Raw genomic sequence first — 19,493 nt, forward strand, 5'->3', positions numbered from 1 at the left:
CCTCTCCGGCCTTGCTCCCCCAGCTCTCTCTGTGCTCTGTCCCCCCAATATTCCTTCAGGTCGCACAAGATCTGCCTGCAACCCTCTTCTGGTTAAACTGCCAAAGTCTAGGCTCTCTGCTCACCTTCACTCTTTCATTCCCCTTTTCTCCCGCCTCTGGAACAAACTCCCCCACTCCCTTCAATCCCACTCCTCCCTCCAGGTCTTTAAAACAGCTGTTCACCACCATCTCTTATCTTCCCCCATCGAAAACCTTGATCTTTTCTACCCCCGTTAATTCACCCCAGAGTCCTTGCAGTGTTCATATGTTTTAATCCTCTCCCACCTCCCCCCAAGTCCTCCCGATGTCCCTGCTCTCAAATGTTGTGTTTGTGTCCTTCCCCCTCTCTTTTGTGTCCTTCCCCCTCTCTCCCCATCTTGTCTACCGCTCCCCTTGTTTTTTGTGTTTTGTGTGTCGGTTTGTCTTTTTGTGTGATTAATGTTAGCTCTTTCACGAGCCTCGATCTTGTATACAAAAAAAAAAAAAAAAAAAAAAAAAAAAGCTCGAACAACTCAAATTTTTATCAAACTTAGGGGACCCGTTGGTCCGTTGTACCAAATTTTCATTGGTCTTCACGGCCTTGTAGTATACCTGCCTGCCAGACTCGGGGAGGGGGTGGGGGGTCGGCGGGGACTTTTTGGCCATCAAGGACTTTTTGGGTCCTTGGGGACTTTTGGGTCCTTGAGGTCTTTTGAGTCTCAAGTGTTAAAGGGTCTTCCAAGGTATAAGGGGTCTCAGCAGTCCATAGGGTTAGAAGGTACATTTGAATAGTACGTCATTAATTAATAGACATCAAAAAGCATGCCGCACACACACAACTCATCCATTTATAGTAGGTAACAACAAACGCTCAAATCGTTCGCGGTTTTGCGTTTACGCTCTGCAAACCTTTAAAGTTTTGGTGATTGGGGTCAAAAGCAATCTGGAAATGCTGGAAAGCAAAGTGCTGCTCCACCTAGATGCTACCTTCTCAACCCTCAGGAACAGGTAACAACACCAGGCAAAGTATCAACAAGCATACGAAGGTGGAGCTTGTTTTGGAGCTGGTGAGTGAATTGTTTTTTTAAGTAATCAAGTCGATTGACAGAACGGTATGTTATAAGGAACCTAATATACAAATAATATCGCACAATACTGAAAGGTGTGGAGATTTCCTGACTCACCACACCTTAGACCTGAAGAGATACCGCAATGACCGCTACAGCACCTCAAGTGTCTGCAGGAACATCTCCTTTCCTCTTACCAACCTCAACCTCTCTGCCTTCTCAACCCACTCTACAGGTATTGAATTCACTATTACACCAAAACAATCCTTCCTCACACACCACCACCCTTTCCTTATCGCACAATCACTGTCGTCATGGTTACTGTGACTTTACAAATCAACACCTCGACATAGATACCTCCTCAAACTACCTCTCTGATGTGAAATTGTCTCCATTTCTCTTTCACCTCCCCCATTCTTGCCAGGACCTCTCTACTCCCTCTTTGCTGTGGTCAGGCACAGTGGTTCCCTTAACTGCGGCCATTACGTGGCCACCTGCCGACATACGGACAAGGGAAGTTGGCTGATGTTCGACGACTGCATGTAAGAACGCTCGTGATGCAATAATTAACCGATAGCGGCTACAATCTTGCAAAAAAAAGGATAAGGATCCTGCTTAATAAGTGCTCTGTGTTCTAAACCCCAGGGTCGTCCCAATTTCTGCAACGGATGTGGTTTCCCGTGAGGCCTACATCCTTTTGTACGAGCAAACGAGCTCCATGGCACATCTGTGAGCTTCCACAGCCCGAGACTCCTCTGCCAATCAGGCCGAAGCACACAACAATGCAGGCGGGGAACCTGTGGATATCAAACAAACAAAAGAAAACATTGTGTTAAACGACCTTCGACCTCATTGGATTTGTATCTTCCTTTTTCTACAGCGAGGCTCATAGAGGAGTTTTTACATATAATTACATGTAGGTCAAGGAATTCTTTTTAATACAGGAGCGAGGCTCATGGAAAAGCAAGGTAGAACTGAAGATCATGGGACAGAATGGAGGATTGACATGAGGTGGTGGTGACTGCCTGCTTGAACTACTGGCGGGAAGAGCGAGGTAGACCAGCTTCTGCAAGGTGGTTCCATAGACGAATAAAGGTGTTGAGGTGTGCGGACATCTTGCATTTTAGAAAGGTTAACCAGGAGGGGTTACTGGAAGAACGCGTACACCCTGGAGGGAATAGGGTCAGAGGACAGAGCAGATGGAGCTATATTGGAGAAAGAATGGTGGAAAACAGAGAATACGGACCTGCCCGCGATGTGAGAGCAACAAACCCTGTGCTTCGGCCTCATCACGGGAGATTCCAATTATTTTAGAGCTTTAGATTCCACAGAATCCAGGAGAAAGATGTAATGCCGGGGAGCCAGCCAATAGCAGGGAGCAGCACTCCATTGTGCTATGGGCAAAGGCCTTGTGGACTGTGTGCAGCTGCGATTTCCCCAAAAAAAAAAAATAGAGACTTGGATCGCCAGAGGATTTCTTGTCTACGGCTGGCTTTGGAGGCCACCTTTGCTATGTGGTCGGCTCAGGAAAGGTCATGGCTCGTGATGAGGCTTAGAAATTCAAAAGGCTGAACCTCTTCCAGTGGATGACCAAGGAAATAGATAGGCAGAGTTAAATTGACGATCCTTCCAGAGCGATGTGACGAGACTGAGATTTTCCAGGATCGAAGGACGTTTTCCATTTAATAATAATAGTTTTTATTGTCCCATATTCATGGGAATTCCTTTGTGACACTGCAAGTTCAGACATCATGAAAAAACATAAAATGTCAAAAGGAACTAGAACGCCACTCAGTAGAGCGCATACTCCCGCCGTGGGTTTAGTTGGAATAATACGTTTTGTTTAACATCCACTCTCCCCAAAACAAGAAATGAAAAAAAGTAGGCCCGAACTGGCAGATAATTTATTTTGATATATCTCGGAAATGGAGGAGAAAAACATCATTTAGGAATAAGAATAAAAGCTTTAATGCAGTAAAACAGAAAAAATCTTTCCCAAAAAAATTCCTGGATCCGGAATAATATCCTGAGCTTCACCAAAAACTAATCAATTCTTCCTTATCCCAAGGGTAATCATCCCACCAACTTTCATCCAAATCCGTTCAGAACTTTTCCAGATATCTTGTTCACGAACACACGAACACGATCGAATGCATTACTCCCTGGCGGGAGTAATAAGAAAACAGGGTAAAAATTTTTTGGGAAAATGGCTGAGAATTTGAATTTAACGCTTGAATTGCACATGGTACAAATGACTTTGAAAATGTTCTTCTTCATCCACCGAGCATGAAAGCGTCTCCCTGATGGCAGTTTTTCAAAAAGTCCATTCAAGAAGTGACATTTATCAGACAAGAGTGTAATAATTACCAGATCAGCAGAGAGAGACCAGCAGAGGAAGTACTTCTGGAGTTGAGCGACTGCGACGGAATCCAAGGTGATGGTCGGAGATCAAGTTGTTTGAAAACAGGAAAGATGACATCATCTGAAATAATGGAGTCAATGACTGTTTGACATTGGAAGCAAGGCCTATAGTTGATAGGGTCTGTTATTGCAGATGGCAGGGATGTTTGCTGACTTTCGTGCAGATGGAGGCTGCCAAAAGAGGAGGCTGAATAGAACAGAAAGCAGGTTTGGAGAAAATGGGCACTCATGCCATCTGGGTCCATCGCCGAAACAGGGTCAAAGCTAGATGGTACTTTATCTTCTCAGGGGAAAATGCCACAGAGTCCATTAGACAGTAGGTACAGGCAGTAGGTATGTGATACTTGGAGGTAAACACAGAGTTTAGACATCCTCGGGCACAGTCTGCTTTAATGCCATTTGAGGTGAGAGACAGGATGGAGGGGCAGCATATACCAGAGACAGATGTGACAGGGTTCCGCCATGACTTGGAGGAAGGAGACTGGTTGGAGAGATCAGCCTTGAGATTTGCAAGATGGTGTTTTCTGGCATTCGCAGGATGGACACACACCTGTTGGGAGGCTTATGGATTGAACTAAAGTTACCTTCAGTCAGGTTAGCTTTCCATGTTGAGGAAGCAGGTCGCTCAACTGCAACCACCTCTCCACAGGATTCCACATACCAGGGCCTACATGAGATAAAGAAGACTGTTGTGGTGGTATTCCCATGTGGAATTGATATCAAGTGCTGTGGCAATGGCGGTCCAATGGTTTCACGAGAGAGTAGACTGAAATCCTGCCAGTTGGCCTATGCAAACAGCTATATCCAGCATTGTTGAAGTTGTTCCCTTACAATAGCCAGAGATATGGGCCTTGACAACAAGATTGTATGGAAAGTAAGTCGTTATGAGATCCATGCGAGAGGATGCACCAGCAATAGAAATCCAGCTTTGGGAAGTTTACTCACATTGGGAGAGTACACCGACACAAATTAAGGCACTTTAGGAGACACGACGATACTTCTACATAAATTAGTTGATAATCGTGAAGTCGGCTTAGTACGTACATATGTACATAATTATGTATATGGGATTTGAACTTTGGATCCCAACATCACGAGGCAAGTGCTCCGATGGGCATCCCAACCAGGCCAATGCGATGAAACCTCTATGGTCAAGTCATCGCATTGCAGATCATGCACCAGGGACAACTCGGACACTGCAGCGACATCATTGTACCGCAGGTGTGAAATGGCCACATTTGCCGTTTCTAAATCAAGCGGATTGTTACAGTAGACAATGGCGTATTGTGCTGCAACAATGAATAATGATGGGGGAAAAAAATGTACAAATACTTTTTGTTTTAATAAAATTATTTTCAATTTGAAAGGAAAATATCCACATCTCGTCATCATTTATACAGCATTTAGTTGCACATGGGATCGATGCTCTAAAACATTAACCGAGCTCCGTTAAAGCCAGCTTGTCTCGCTCTGCACAGGTACAACGATTGTGTGCTACTCTGAAGAAGAATCCTGAGCCCTGGAATAGGACAAGTGCAAGTTTGCCTATCAGCTCGATGTCCTCCTCATGATGATCAGCAATTTTATATACACCCACATACCACCTGCTCTGTTTATCTTGAGACATGTACAGCATTAATGGGCAAACAACCTTCTACATCAATGTACAGGCCTGATCTGGTTTTCTTCTTCACCAATTTTGATTCCTAACCCTGGTCTTCCTTCTCCCTCCTCCCATCCTCTCTCTGCTGTAATTCTGAGCTAGTATTTATTGGCTTTTGAGTTCCAAGGCATACTGATAGGTGGCAGTGTCAGAATGTCATCTTAACCTTCATATTAACACCTGGAAAAACTTAACTGAGAAAAGATTGCCCTAAGGGTGCCACTCTGGCGATTCGTCTGCTCTGGACGGAGCGACCAATGGCGTAACCTCATCATTCCCAAACTCGGCCGTCAACGAAGTCCTTCTGGAGCCACTTCTCCAGCACGAGAGAGAGGAGAATGAGCTTGTCCAGCAGCTGGGACTCTGGTCTTCTTCGACGTCCTGTGGCTTTTCCTCAGGGCACAGAGCAGTTTCCAGGATTGCGTAGGCTGCCCATGCAAAGGCGAGGCAGCCGAGTAAAACGAGGAGCTGTCGGGGCCAAGGTTATCGAACCATTAGTGAGATAAAGCCACGAGTGTCCTTATTTCCATGGTTCAACATGGATCTTTGCGTCCGAACCTCACCTTAATGGTGCTCGGTGTCGGCAGCTGGGTGTCGGGAGGAAAGAAGCGCTGTGGGGGACACGGCAGAGCTGCAGACACATTGAGAACGCCCTGCTCCGCACGCTCTACCAAACTGCAACCACAGCAGGCAAACATGATCATAAGAAAATGGTCAATTAACAGGTTAATGTTCGTTCGTAATACGAGGCCAGATTTGCTTCGGGTGAGCAGTTTCACGTGGGTGAGGCAAAGAAATGCAATGCCAGGAAAAACGACGTCGCAATACCCCCCTTTTAACATGTAGGGGGAGGGGGAGTACTTACCGCCTCCTCTCCATAACGTCTTCCGGTTTCATCTCGGAGCCGTATAAAACGAACGACCACGACAGGAAGTGTCCTTGTGGTTCACTTGCTGCAAAGTACAGATGGGACCGGAGTTTAACAAGTGCAGCACAACGGGAAACAACCCCAACTCAACTGGGTGATGTTGAGCTTTCCCCGATTGATCTCGGCCTTCGATGGTCTGATGAACTTGAAAATTACAGGCCAATTAATTTACACCATCGGTGTCCTAATGCATGTGACCCTCATTCACGTGTGTTTGTCGGACATCAACATATGCAAACATTGCAGTTTTTAGGACATGTTACTACCAATAGTCATGCGACACCTGAACGGCCAGTCTGATTTGGATGTACGCGTTATCAAAATGTGTGCAATACCCTGGAGAAAATAAGTCATGAGAGGAGAGTTTGAAATCTCCAGCGGTCGTCACGTGTCAAGTATCCCCAGTGCATTTAGGGTTCAACTCAAAAACAAATGCGGCGTCACTAGTTTTAACCATTGATAAGAGCATGTTTACCATGTTGGGAAACCAGGCGTGACTGACGTTGAGAGCATTAGCCCTTCGTTAAATTATAAATAAATAAATAATATTGAAATAAAATCTATTATTTATCTCATCCAATGACGCAGATCGACACCGGCCTTCACAGACTAATATTCAGTTATGAAATTGCTGTTATTATTTGAAGAGTACATTATAAATTAAATTATTTTAAATTAGCCTAGTGTTGGCTTAGCGGTTAGGGTGCCGGCTTGGGATTCTAGGATCCTGGGTTCGAATCCCAGTCGATCGCTGAATTAACGCCAGGGGGGTTGACTCAGCCTGTCATCCTTCCGAGGTCGGGAAATTGAGTACCAGCTTGCTGGGATGAATGATCACGGTGTGTACCCCGATTTAGAATAGGTACACCGTATCCCTGCGCATCGTAAGAGGCGACTAAGGGTTGGCGGCAGGAAGGGCATCCGGCCATAAAAACATTGCCTCAAACAGGGAACCATGATTGTCATGGGGCCCGCAAGGCTAACCCCTGCTCTAGCGGGGAAAATGGCCTTAAAACGATCATTCATTCATTCATTCATTCATTCATTATAAAGCCAATACAATTTAGGGGTGAGGGACGTGGGGGCAAATTTCTTGCTCATGTGCACCTGTGTCTTGAACTTCGAGTGTGAACATTCCAGATGGTTCTTCTCCCCAGCAACGCACTGTGCCAAAGGTCCAATCGAGGTCAGCAGCACTGACGAGTGGTGCATCGGAGGTGGGAAAGAGATGTGCAATGGAGTGGATAGTCAGATCGTGGAGGGTGGGAGTGGAAGGCGGGGACGCAAATTAAAGCAATTGGTGACATTCATTGGTCAGGAAGGAAAAGGAGCTACCTACGCATCAAGAGGTCTCGGTCCTCCCAGATAAGACACTGTGCCAGAAGGGCAACGCAGGCTGAGGCGTAGATTTCCCCGCCGGCCGTGCACCAAGCGTACCGAGATGGTCACGTGCTCGAGCGTACGCAGCAAATCCGAGGGAGCAGACACTGCCAACACGAGATTGCGGTAACTTTGCACATCATTTTGAGTCCGGTGGTTACTCGCAAGTCAATGAGAAGGTGGATGGAAGAACCTTTCCACAGCAGAACGGTTACAAAACAATTGGCTTGTACAATATGGGTGCCATTCATCCCACAAGGAAAGCTTCTGCAGCTACCTATATTACCCATACACCATTGCCTGCTTTTAATTGGGGTAACATTTTGCAGTTAAAAAAAAGTCTAATTCAAATTCAAACCATCATTTTTCTCATGAAAGGCCAACTTTTTAATTTGTTAATAAAAAATGCTTAAATCAGATGCAGCGGACGCCACGTAAACACCTTAACCAAAACATTGAGATGCATCGTCAAGAAGCAGATCAGCATGTCAACAGAAATTAACGTGTGATACCCAAAGCGAACCCGTCTCATACATAACCGCCATTGGTGATACAAACCAGGAGAACCAAACAAAATCCACCGAGCACCAAACAGTGAGTCAACAGTGGTATTTCACCTGCTGGGACTCATTTGATATGAAAATGACCCTTTTGTTTATACAATCCAAGAGACTGCACTATATGTTAATGCACAATGAAAGGTGCACTGTAGACAGGTGGGATCAAAATAGGTAAACAAGCAAGTTGTGGCATTAAACGCTTCCGGGTTCACTTCCTTGTTCACAAGTCTCACTACGTAAAACTGCTAGCAATGCCTCGAGCAAACCCCTGCCCATGTTGCTTTCCCATTTACGATAAAGCCAATTCGAATGAGCATACCTGTGCACGTTACCAATGCCATACCATTATATGAGGAGCGGAAAGTGCCAGGAAGGTGTGGAATTAGCCTGTGATCCACAATCCGAGGGCTGGAGTAGGAGCGCAGTGGAGGGACCAATGGCCATAACTGGAAGGAAAGCAATGGAAAAAAAAAACCATAAGAACATAAGAAGACAATTGGGTGAGGGAACACAGAAAAAGGAATTTGTTTGAAATTGATTGGGCTCACAAGTGCAGTGGTTACAAGCCTCCAAGCGTCCAGCAAGCCAAAGCCATGAAAAGGATTATGGGTAAATCCAGCTGCGTTTACATCACCAACAACCTGCAGGGAGGGGTACAGGATGACTGGAAGGAGCTGCGAGAGTCACATGCTCACAAACAGTTCTACAAATTAGATGCAAATGTCTAAGACACAGCAAAATGTACCAGTATATTTATATGATAAAGTTAATGACCAAAGAAATATGTACAGTCGTGGCCAAAAATATTGGCACCCTTGCACCTTTTTCAAACAATGCACCATTTCTTCCAGAAAATTGTTGAAATTAAAAAATATTTTGGTATTCACATTTGTATTTCTTTGGTTTGCAGTGGAACAAAACAAAACAAAAAAAAGCTGGAAAAAATCATTAAATCTTAGCTTATTCCACAAATAAATCGTAAAATGGCCCAGGACAATATTATTGGCACCTTTTAGAAGTTGTTAGAAATAGATTTCAAGCAGGTGATTCTCCTTTACTTTGGAATTGAACTCACCTGTGGTGAGTTGCAGGTGCCTGCAATATAAAAATAATTCATTCAACCAGTTTGAATAGAGAAAAGGACTCATTCTGCTGTTTTGTGTCACTCTGTGTACTGCAATGAGCATGGAGAAAAGAAAGAAAAACAGAGAATTGTCTGAGGTGGTCAGACACAAGATTGTAGCAAAGCATAGACAATCTCAAGGCTACAAGTCCATCTCCAGAGACCTTCATGTTCCTGTGTCCACCATATGTAATGTTATCAGGAAGTTGAAGGCCCATGGCACTGTAGCCAACCTCCCTGGACGTGGCCGTAAGAGAGAACTTGATCGAAGATTGCAGCAAAGGATTGTTAAAATGATGGAGAAAGCACCTCGATCAATTTCCAAACAGATTCAAGCTGACCTTCAGACACAAGGTACGACAGTTTCAATTTGCACCATCTGTCGCCAACTCAATGGAAGGGGGTTATATGGTAGGAGACCCAGGAGGACCCCACTGCTGAGAAAGCCCGACTTGAGTTTGCCAAAACACACCTGAACAAGCCAAACTCCTTCTGGGAGAATGTCCTGTTGACATTTGCTGGCCAGCACGCTGGACTGTTCTGAAGCTGGACTGTCCTGTTGACAAAACACTGGACAGTTCTGAAGTGGCCAGCAATGAGTTCAGATCTAAATCCCATTGAACACCTGTGGGGAGACCTGAAAACAGCAGTTGGGAGAAGGCATCCTTCAAATCTGGGACAACTGGAGCAGTTTGCACAAGAAGAGTGGGCCAAACTGCCAGTAGAGAGGTGTAGGAAGCTCTTTCATGGCTATAGGAAGTGCTTGACTGCAGTTATTTTGCCCTATCGGTGCTACCAAATATTAAGTCTAGCGTGTCAATAATTTTGTCAATGCCATTTCTTTTTATTTTCTGATTTAAAAGGATATGTTAAGTTCTGAATCAAAAACAAAGGTTCTGTAATATTAACAGTGAAATAGAGAATTGTGGAGACCAAATACTTTGTCAATTTCAACTTATTTTTAGAGAAAATTGTGAGTTATTTGAAAAAAGTGCAAGGGTGCCAATATTTTTGGCCACGACATACACTACTCACAATAAGTTAGGGATATTGGCAGGTTCTTCGGTGTGGTTGATTTTGTGTATTAATTATGTTGAAAAAAGTTGTTGGTCCTAATTCTATGGTTATTAATGAGTGTGAAAAAACACAGCATTCTTGATTTCAATACCCTAACCCCTATAAAAAACATAAACTCACTCCCACAATATCCCTAACTTATTGTGAGTAGTGTATATACTCGTATATATACATATGTTGGCATATACACAGAACTTGTACATCGAGAAATAAAAACCTGGGTGTGTCTTGGACGACCGTAGGCCTCTAGTTTAGAGAAAATTTTGAACACCCCATGTATAAAAAGAGGTAGAATAAGAGTTACAATCACAACTGGAACCATAGCGAAGTCGATGGCACGTGATCTAAAATCCCCACGCTTCCCACCTAAAGCAAAGTTGAAAGATGGCAAAAAGTTATATCAGGAATGACCTAATGTCAAATTTTTAGTTATTTTGTTTTCTGTTTTGATCCCCGTGTTCCCAAGTCCCCACTCCATGGGGCATGAACCGGAGGTCAAATCCAAAAAGTCGTTACATATTTCATGCGGCCCTCAATGTTGATTGCATGGACAAAGTTTCATTCAAAAATGTTTTAAAATGTGCCCATAATTGCATTTTTTGATATTCGACGTTTTGACCGCACCATAATGGGTGGGGCCAAAAGGGATACTGCTCTTGCACCTTTGTGCCAGGTGGTGATCACAACTACCAGGTTTGGTGAATTTCTACCCAACCATTTAGGAGATAGCATGACGGACAGACAGACAGACGGAGCCGATTACGAAATCCCCCCCGTTTTCTTTCAAAGTGTGGGGATAATAAAATGAAACCCAGGAATATCTAGGTTGGGATGATAAAATTTAACAAATATAAAGTATACACTTGGGAACTAATGGTGCAATTTAGCCAAAAAAAATGAATGGGGCATAAATACAACAAGTACCGGTCGTGCAGTGTAAACAAGAAGATTTTGCGCGTCTCGCCATCCAAGGCATGGTCTCACTCCAAGTGCCAGGCCCAGAAGACCCGTCGCATGGGGTGCAGCTGCGGAGGTGCCCGAGTGGCCTTCAGTGCAGCCAGAGCCCACTTCGCATGTCGCCTAGAGTAAAGGCCAAGGGACAAGCATTGCAGGACGGCACACTTATTACCCAACTTGTGTCAAACGTTTGGAGCGGAACTACAAGGTGGACAATCACATGCGATACCCACAATCCCACGATTCCCGAGTCCACCACTGCTAAAACCCGCAGCAAGGAGAGAAGAGCAAGGTTCTGCGTAATCCGGAACATCTCCATGCTCGTCCACTGCACCTGTGACCACCCAGCACAGATATATTCGTCCGACAGAACACCGGTTATTGCAGCGTTAACTTAAAATCAAGTCACAGTCATCTTGGCAGCCATTAAAAGCTACCCTCTAGTTTGTAGCCATCATTGTCTCCATTAAACCAATCTATGTACCTGGAGATTTCAGGTTTGTAATGCAAGTTGGAGGTAGCACTACATTGCTACCCAAACCATCCCGACTGCACATCGAAAAGAAACCATGCTCACCCCAGTAAAACAATTATATATATATATACATATATATATATATATATGCAATGCACCAATATGGTATTGCATCACTGGTCGGTGTTACCGATGGTTGCCGTGTAGATGGAGTTGGCGTAGCCGTCGAAATTGCAATCGTCCCCGTTGCGAGCACCATTGCCGCTGGCGACAATGTAAATGGAACCCCAACCTCCCCTTCCAACGAGCACACCCCGCCGCAAAGCAGCCTACACACAAACAATCGGTAGTTGGTTAGAAGAATAGAATCTCCACAATGTGAAAAGGTCGGCCAGGTAAGTGTTATGGACGAGAGAAAAGAGGCAATTCTTGGGAATGGGAAGGGGTGGGAGTGGATTTGCACCATAAGGGCGAAGCAGACTAGGTGGGCAAAATTTTAGATTCGTCTCAAACCTGTCCTAACGTGCGTGGTCCATCGATTGTCTTGCCATCATCATCCGGGCCCCAGCTGCAAGCAAGCATTGGTTTACCATCTAGCTTCTCTCTGCAGTAATCCCTACAAATTGTGCCCAAGAATTCATAACTTTCATAAAAAAAATATTTTGTGGCAAAATGTAATAACTACAACTACAATTTGAAAGAGACAGGACTGTTTACACGAAGGAGGTGATTGCGAGGGGATCTGATAGAAATGTTTAACATAACGGAGGATACAGACAAAACTCGAATGGTGTTCGGTAGAGTGCATATCTCCGCCAGGCTGAACAGTTTGTATCCCACTGATAAGTCGGATCTAGATTTGGACCTGAAGCAAAATCTACTCGACTTGTTCTCGTCACATAACCAACTCGTCCACCAAGTTTCGTAATTACTCGTCCATAACTTTTTTAAATATCATGTTATATATCACTTTTCACCCGATCTCTCAATGGTGAAGAAGCACTTTAAAAATTCAATAACTATCGTATCCGAATCCATATTCAGATCTTCACCAAAATCAAATTGATTCGTCCTCGTCACACACACAACCAGTCCACCAAGTTTCGTCGAAGTCCTTCCATAACTTTTTGAGCTATCTTGTTCACAAACAAACAGACAGGGGTGAAAACATAACCTACATCCACCTTCGGTAGTGGAGGTAATAAGTGCAGAATGTTTTTTGACAGAAGGGACAGTTCATCGGACCAGGGGCCATATCGTGAGAGCAAAGAAGAGGAGAGTTAGGATGGTAGTAAGGCGAGGGACTTTCACTCAGGGAGTAGCTACTTTAACCACCAAAGGTGGACGGAGGTCATATTTTCACCCCCGCCTGTTTGTCATCAGGATATCTAAAAACGGTACGGACAGATTGGGTGTTTACCAAGGAAACATTGATTCGATTTGGGTGAAGATACGAATCCGAATCTGGATACGAGAATTTTTTTAAGTAGTTGCAGATCTTCACCATCAAGAGATGGGCCAAATATATATATATATATGGCATGATATCTCAAAAGGTTGTGGACTAGTTATGACTAAACTTAGTGGATCAGTTTGGCAGGTGACAAGAACAAGCCAATTCGATTTTGGTTCAGGTGCGAATCCAGATCCGGCCTATCAGTGGGATACAACACACAGAGTAATCAGCCTGGCGGAGATATGCGCTCCACCGAGTGCCCTGCTATTACCTGCTTGTTACCTTTTTTATTCAGAACATAGACCAAGCTAATGGAGACAACTGATAAGGGACATAAAATGTGAAATCACCTACCTGCAACACAACAAAGCCAAGTTTTATGTGCTAGCACATAACAGGACATATGGGCCGCACTGTACATTCACAAATAATTAAACTTGTACATGTCCACGTCCAGGACTAAAGAGTGATAGACAAACCTGCAGCTGTACACTTGATTCATCTGGTTGTGCTTTCCAAATGCGGTTGCTTCCATGTGGTCTGTTAGTCGGCCCCCTAACAAACGGACTCCTGCACACGTGCAGAGACAGCGATTTGGATTAGTTTGCTTGTACGACAAGAAAATAGAAACTGCTGATGTGATAAGCAACCTGGAGAGACATGATGATACATTGCAGGATAATGAGAGAAAAATACAGAATTTGACCACATTACCAGCTTTATAGTCCAATATTTATGGAGACGTTCAATGAACGGTTTAATCCTGAGAATTCCCACACACAAACTCTCTCTTTCGCTCTCTCCCTCCCTCCCTCTCTGAAAGGACCATATAGCAGTAAAGCCTCACACCTACTTTCTTAACAACCCTATCAAATAACTTCAATCACTAAAACTGCTGGGTGTTTCACTCAGCCATGATCTCTCTTGAGCAAACCATTTCCTAGCTGGCCTCCAAAGCCAGTCGCCGACTGTGCATCCTCCAACATATAAAGTCCTTCCTTGGCACACCTGGACTCTTATCTACCTGCGAGGCTTTCATCCACAGCTTGATGGGGTACTGCTCTCACATCTTAGCTTAACGCCATGGAAACCAAAGCTTTCAAGATCATTGGAATCTCCCGCAATGAAGCCGACTCTAAAGGCCTATCACTTCGCCATCGTCGACAGATCTCTCCCTGCCTTCTTCTGTCTCCTTTCTAATCTTGCAACCTCTGCCCTCTCCGTGGTTTGTCCCCTCCCCAACGTCCCAGGTAACTTCAGGGCAGGTTGTGGTCCACCAGTAAACCCTTTCCAGTAGAACCCCCAAAATCCAGAATCGCCTCACCTGCACTCATTCGACCCTCTCTTCTCCCGCTTGTGGAACCAACTTCCACACTCTCTTCAATCTCATCCTTCCCCTCCAAATCTTCCCCCATCCAAATCCATAATCTTTATTTACTTATTTTTTTAAACCCATTAAACTTTATTTCCCCCTTGTGTATCCATGTTATCCACCCCCTGCATTGTCCCTTACCCTTCCTAAAATCATACCCGCACAACCGTTTATTTTCTCCCTCGGCCTTACTGTTGGCATTCCGCCTTCCTCTTTCCGCTGTTCCTTTTGATACGTGGCGTCCTGATCCGTTGTGTGTCCTAGCTCTTTGACGAGCCTCGACACTGTACACACAAAAAAACTTGGACACACGAGGAGGCCATTTGGCCCATCATGCCTGCGTTCTATCAATACCGCATTAATTCAATGCATCACTTGATCCATTTAGTTTCACTGGAGGAAAGGAGGAATGGGGAAGAGAACAATGTTGCAGGCACATGGACATTATTATTTTATGCCGTGCCGCGTTTATAATTTATGACGACGGCAGAGCAAAGGCAGTAAGTACCGGAGACACGGCCGTCAAAGGCAGTAAGTACCGGAGACACGGCCGTCAAAGGCAGTAAGTACCGGAGACACGGCCGTCAAAGGCAGTAAGTACCGGAGACACGGCCGTCAAAGGCAATTCCAACACCACATATCGAGTTATTGGCGAGGGCGACCAGCTCGCAGGCGCAACGCGTGCCATGTCCGTTGTCTTTCCCGTGGTCAGGACTGGGATCGGGGTCTTCATCAAGCACATCCCAACTGCCCTCAGGGAACTCAATGGGATGAAAGTAGAGCGCAAGACAAAACAAGAAGCCAGGGAGGGAAGAGAAGGAGGCGTTCAGATAAGGTGATGAAAAAGAAAGAAAGGCGCACGAGGAAGGTACTGTAGACATGGGACATGGAAGCAGATGGTGAATAACAAAGTACAAAAACATATGTGGAGGGAAAAAAAAGAAAAAAAGAGACATACATAGTTATCCTGCATTTCTGCCAGGGAGTGTTGGATTCCATCATCGATCACGGCCAGTACAGCTCCTCGTCCTGTCACTCCCTGTGCCCAGACAGCTTGCAGGTTGAGGTCCATGCCGGGAGTACGCAGGTTGTGCTTAACGGAACGGATACGTTAGGGATGAGAAGTCCATTTAGGTAACAAACTACTAAAGGTCCATCAATACCAGAGAAACCAAAAAGAAAAGAAGAAGCATAGCAAACAAGAAAAAGAAGAAAAACATGGAATTTGTAACAAGAGAAAGGGCCATGGGCCTGTTGTTTAATGACACAAAACAATCTCCCTCCCTCTCCCTCATTCTCACCAAGTGCCACTGTTTTGAATACTTGGGATCATTGAAGGTCAACCACTTTGGCGTGACTTCTAGAAAGTCATCTCCATGCTCTTCCATACGAACACTCCTCTTGCTACGTCCCAGCATGCCTTGCTCTTCAAACCACGTGACCCCAGGATTGTGGGCCAATGCCTGAGAAACGTCTTCCCTCCTACATTGCACTAGTGAACAAATGCAGAATGTAATAAATGAACATGGCATTTATTAATATTCTCTAACAGTTTCCCACCAACGTGGTACTATGACGACCTCTTATTCTTGGCACTTCATTTACCTCTCCGGTATCAAATAAACCGGTTACTATGAAAATCTGAGCCGGTCACAAGAAACGACAGTTTGAGTTTGTGTGAGAACTTCATATATCTCCCGGTGGGAACAAACAATTGATGTGAAACCAAATTTGTGCGATTCAGAAATATCAAGACCCACCTGAGAATGGTGAGTTTTTTTTTCACGTGTAATAATTAATTAAACGACGGCCCATATTACCTTCGTTATGGTTAATTCCATTACGAATGTGGATATTGCATTATTGGGCCATGCAGGATGTTGCACAGACAGAAAGTGGTCCTTTTTGCCATCTATTATATTTATTTATTCTGGGCTTTATGCCATCCACCTGGCCAAATCGCCATTTGAACTTGCGTTTGCACGTCCGCTCATTCTATGATGCTCGCCAATCCTCGCACCCAGCCTCGGCTCACCAACCGTTGGTTCAAATCGGCCATCGTTTTACGCAACCCAATAACTGGTGGATTTGTTATTGAACAGGAAACGAGGGTGGTGTATGGGGATGGACTATTTAAGGAGACACTGGTGGCAACAGATGAGGAGTGGCGAGGAAGGTGAGGAACGGGCGAGTCGCGGCAGTGCAATCGAGACAAAGTGTCGGAATCATTCCAATATGAGACGTCGAGCAGTCTGGTCGTTGGGCATTTGCAATGGAGCAATCGAGGGAAGAGGAGTAGTAAGATAATTTTTGTGCCAAGACAAGTGAGATAATGTATTTCACTCTGTCCACCTGTATGGATAAAAAAAAAAAAAACCACCTTTAGAGGCCATTTTTCCCCGCAAGCGGGGGTTGGCCTTTTTCGGGACTGTGGTTGTTGTTGTTTTTTTGGTCCCCTTTTTGAAGCAATGTTTTACGGCCGGATGCCCTTCCTGACGCCAACCCTTTTTGCCGCCTTTAACGACAAGCAGGGAATTACCAGTGAACTGGTATTCAATTAGCCGACCTCGGAAGGTATGACAGGCTGAGTCAACCCCCCTGGCGTTAATTCAGCGATTGACCGGGATTCGAACCCAGGATCCTAGGATCCTAAGCCGGCACCCTAGCCGCTAGCCCAACACCAGGGACTTAACCAGCCAGCCCAAAATGTATGGATGCCAGCCCAAATTTAAAATCATTCCAAACAGGAACAGTACTGTTTTTAGGGATGTCATAATGGACACATACAACAGGCACGACAAACTAATGTAACGTATAAAATAAGGTGGTGTAAGAGACGCTGCTTCAACGGCGGGAAACTTCTGAAGTGTTTTTCTACAACCTCCTATTTTATTTCAGAGCCTGGTGTTGGCTTAGCGGTTAGGGTGCCGGCTTGGGATCCTAGGATCCTGGGTTCGAATCCCAGTCGATCGCTGAATTAACGCCAGGGGGGTTGACTCTGCCCGTCACCCTTCCGAGGTCGGCAAATTGAGTACTAGTTCACTGGTGATTCCCTGTGTGTCGCAAGAGGCGACTAACAAAGTTGACGGCAGGAAGGGCATCCGGGCATAAAACATTGCTTCAAAAAGGGGGACCATGGTGCCCGAAAAAGGCCAACCCTTGCCCTGGGGGAAAAATGGCCTCAAAAGGTGGTTCTTTCTCCTATTTTATTTCAATTGAATTATATACTTTTTGGCACTTTCAAAAACCTTCCATTTCGCAGTACTGTACTAGGGAAAAAAAAAATGCATGCCATGAGAGCAACTCTGAGAAAACCTTTGAGAATCACCATTAATTCTGTCTCATGCCCTGAGGACAGAATAACTGAGATTCTGCATTCTGACAAATATGGCGGCACGTAACGCTGTGTGGTTACCATGATGCCTGTTATGCAAGGTTCATGAACAAAACGAAGGTAGATCGTGCTCGTAGAGGTAAAGGAAGTGTTTAAAAGACTCTTCCCTTGTCCTTTTCCACAAGACTGCATGGGGTAAGGTGTTCTATAAACTCTAGTTAGTGCAGGAGAAGGGGTTTTGCAATCACTTTTGTGTGTCTGTCTGTCTGGGCCGTAACGTTTTTACCATTTGAGTTTTGTCATCAAATTTTCAACAAAGCTTTATTATGAGAGTATGAAAGACACAAATTAATAATTTCGTCCAAAGGTCAAAGGTCAGTCACATAAAAGCAACAATTTTCATCCAATTGACCTGAAATTTTAAGAATTTGCATATTGGGACACTGAATTGTTTAACCAATCAAAAGGTAAAAGCAGATTGTTGTTTGTTTTTTTTTTGGATCAAAAAGTCAAAAGTCAAGGTTGTGTAAAATCATCAATTTTCATCCTGACATTTTCATCCTAACATCCTGACATCATGAATTTGCATATTGCGTCACTGAATTGGTTCAATAATCAAAAGCTAGGAGTCGATTGTTTTTTTAAATCAAAAGGTCAAGACTGCACAAATTGTTAATTTTTGTCTGATTGACATGGAATTTTTGGAATTTGTATATTGGTCACATAATTGGTTCACCAATCAAAAGCAAGGAGTTAATTGGCGCTTTTTAAATCAAAAGGTCAAAGGTCAAGGCAATAAATTTTAACTTTATCCATTTTTGCCCTCGCCAGAGTTTTTGCCCTCGCCAAAGGCGAGAGTATTGCATTCGAGTCAGTTTTTTTGTCAGTTTGTCCGCACAGAATAAATATGACTTTCTCTGCAACCATTGGTCCGATTGACAGGAAATTTTCACCATAGGTGCAACTCCACCTGCAGAATTTTTACAGCGTAGCCCATCGGGAAAAGCCGTCTAGAACAGTGTTTGTCCGTCTGTATGTATGTATGTATGTATGTATGTCTCCTCAAATGTATGCCAATCAGAGCTTAGGATTTGGTCACATGACAGGGTGATGCGATTACATCTGACGTCATTACGGCATGCGAAGGCTGACTCTCCACACACCGCCATTTTGATTTATATGCTGTTCATGCCGAACATATCGTCGAACCAGTCATATATCACAATCGGCATGCTCCACCTCTACGTTTTTCATTCAGTGTGAAACACAAACAAACAGATTTTTAAAATGACCATCAAATATTGAAAGCATCAGCGTTACGTCTCTTCCAACAAAACGGTACGTATAGGCCTTAGGCGTTATGCCTAATCTTCAGACCGCTTCAGCCCAGGTTTCTTAATACAGTAGTGTATCGTTTCAGTAGTATCATTTTCGTAATGATAATAATAATATAGTAAATATAACCTCAACACTTTAATCCCAATGTCATGAATACAAAGTTAATGGTTTGAAGCGGTGTATGGTTCATGAATCAGTGATGAGCGGTGTTCGGCACGAATATTAATCATCGCAGAAGTAATAAGCCTTGGTTTTTTTTAAATGGCAATATCATTTTCGAAATATAAAGTTAATATTGTAGTAAATCTAATCGTAACACTAAT

General features: G+C 44.2%; 2 protein-coding genes across 7 annotated transcripts in view; one reads left to right on the forward strand and one right to left on the reverse strand.

Moving 5' to 3' along the window:
* LOC137431004 (ubiquitin carboxyl-terminal hydrolase 2) overlaps positions 1-4,881 on the forward strand; it is a 24,289-nt gene extending 19,408 nt beyond the window's left edge. For all 5 annotated transcript variants that reach the window (XM_078781312.1, XM_068121855.2, XM_068121856.2 and 2 more), the window contains exons 11-13: positions 1,214-1,321; positions 1,511-1,628; positions 1,732-4,881. In XM_078781312.1, coding sequence (XP_078637438.1) covers positions 1,214-1,321; positions 1,511-1,628; positions 1,732-1,819 — 314 coding nt within the window. In that variant the 3' untranslated portion in view covers positions 1,820-4,881. The remainder of the gene's footprint in view (positions 1-1,213; positions 1,322-1,510; positions 1,629-1,731) is intronic.
* Positions 4,831-19,493, reverse strand: part of LOC137431002 (proprotein convertase subtilisin/kexin type 7) — a 27,665-nt gene continuing 13,002 nt past the window's right edge. For both annotated transcript variants that reach the window (XM_068121852.2, XM_068121851.2), the window contains exons 4-18: positions 15,800-15,990; positions 15,457-15,591; positions 15,100-15,259; positions 13,606-13,696; positions 12,184-12,238; positions 11,861-11,999; positions 11,429-11,529; positions 11,163-11,318; positions 8,587-8,679; positions 8,382-8,484; positions 7,438-7,585; positions 7,206-7,294; positions 6,036-6,123; positions 5,734-5,845; positions 4,831-5,638 (exon numbers count right to left, since the gene is read on the reverse strand). In XM_068121852.2, coding sequence (XP_067977953.2) covers positions 5,381-5,638; positions 5,734-5,845; positions 6,036-6,123; positions 7,206-7,294; positions 7,438-7,585; positions 8,382-8,484; positions 8,587-8,679; positions 11,163-11,318; positions 11,429-11,529; positions 11,861-11,999; positions 12,184-12,238; positions 13,606-13,696; positions 15,100-15,259; positions 15,457-15,591; positions 15,800-15,990 — 1,919 coding nt within the window. In that variant the 3' untranslated portion in view covers positions 4,831-5,380. The remainder of the gene's footprint in view (positions 5,639-5,733; positions 5,846-6,035; positions 6,124-7,205; positions 7,295-7,437; positions 7,586-8,381; positions 8,485-8,586; positions 8,680-11,162; positions 11,319-11,428; positions 11,530-11,860; positions 12,000-12,183; positions 12,239-13,605; positions 13,697-15,099; positions 15,260-15,456; positions 15,592-15,799; positions 15,991-19,493) is intronic.

This window comes from Myxine glutinosa, chromosome 7 (assembly GCF_964187855.1).
Source record: "Myxine glutinosa chromosome 7, kmMyxGlut1.1, whole genome shotgun sequence".
In the NCBI taxonomy this organism is placed as follows: domain Eukaryota; kingdom Metazoa; phylum Chordata; class Myxini; order Myxiniformes; family Myxinidae; genus Myxine; species Myxine glutinosa.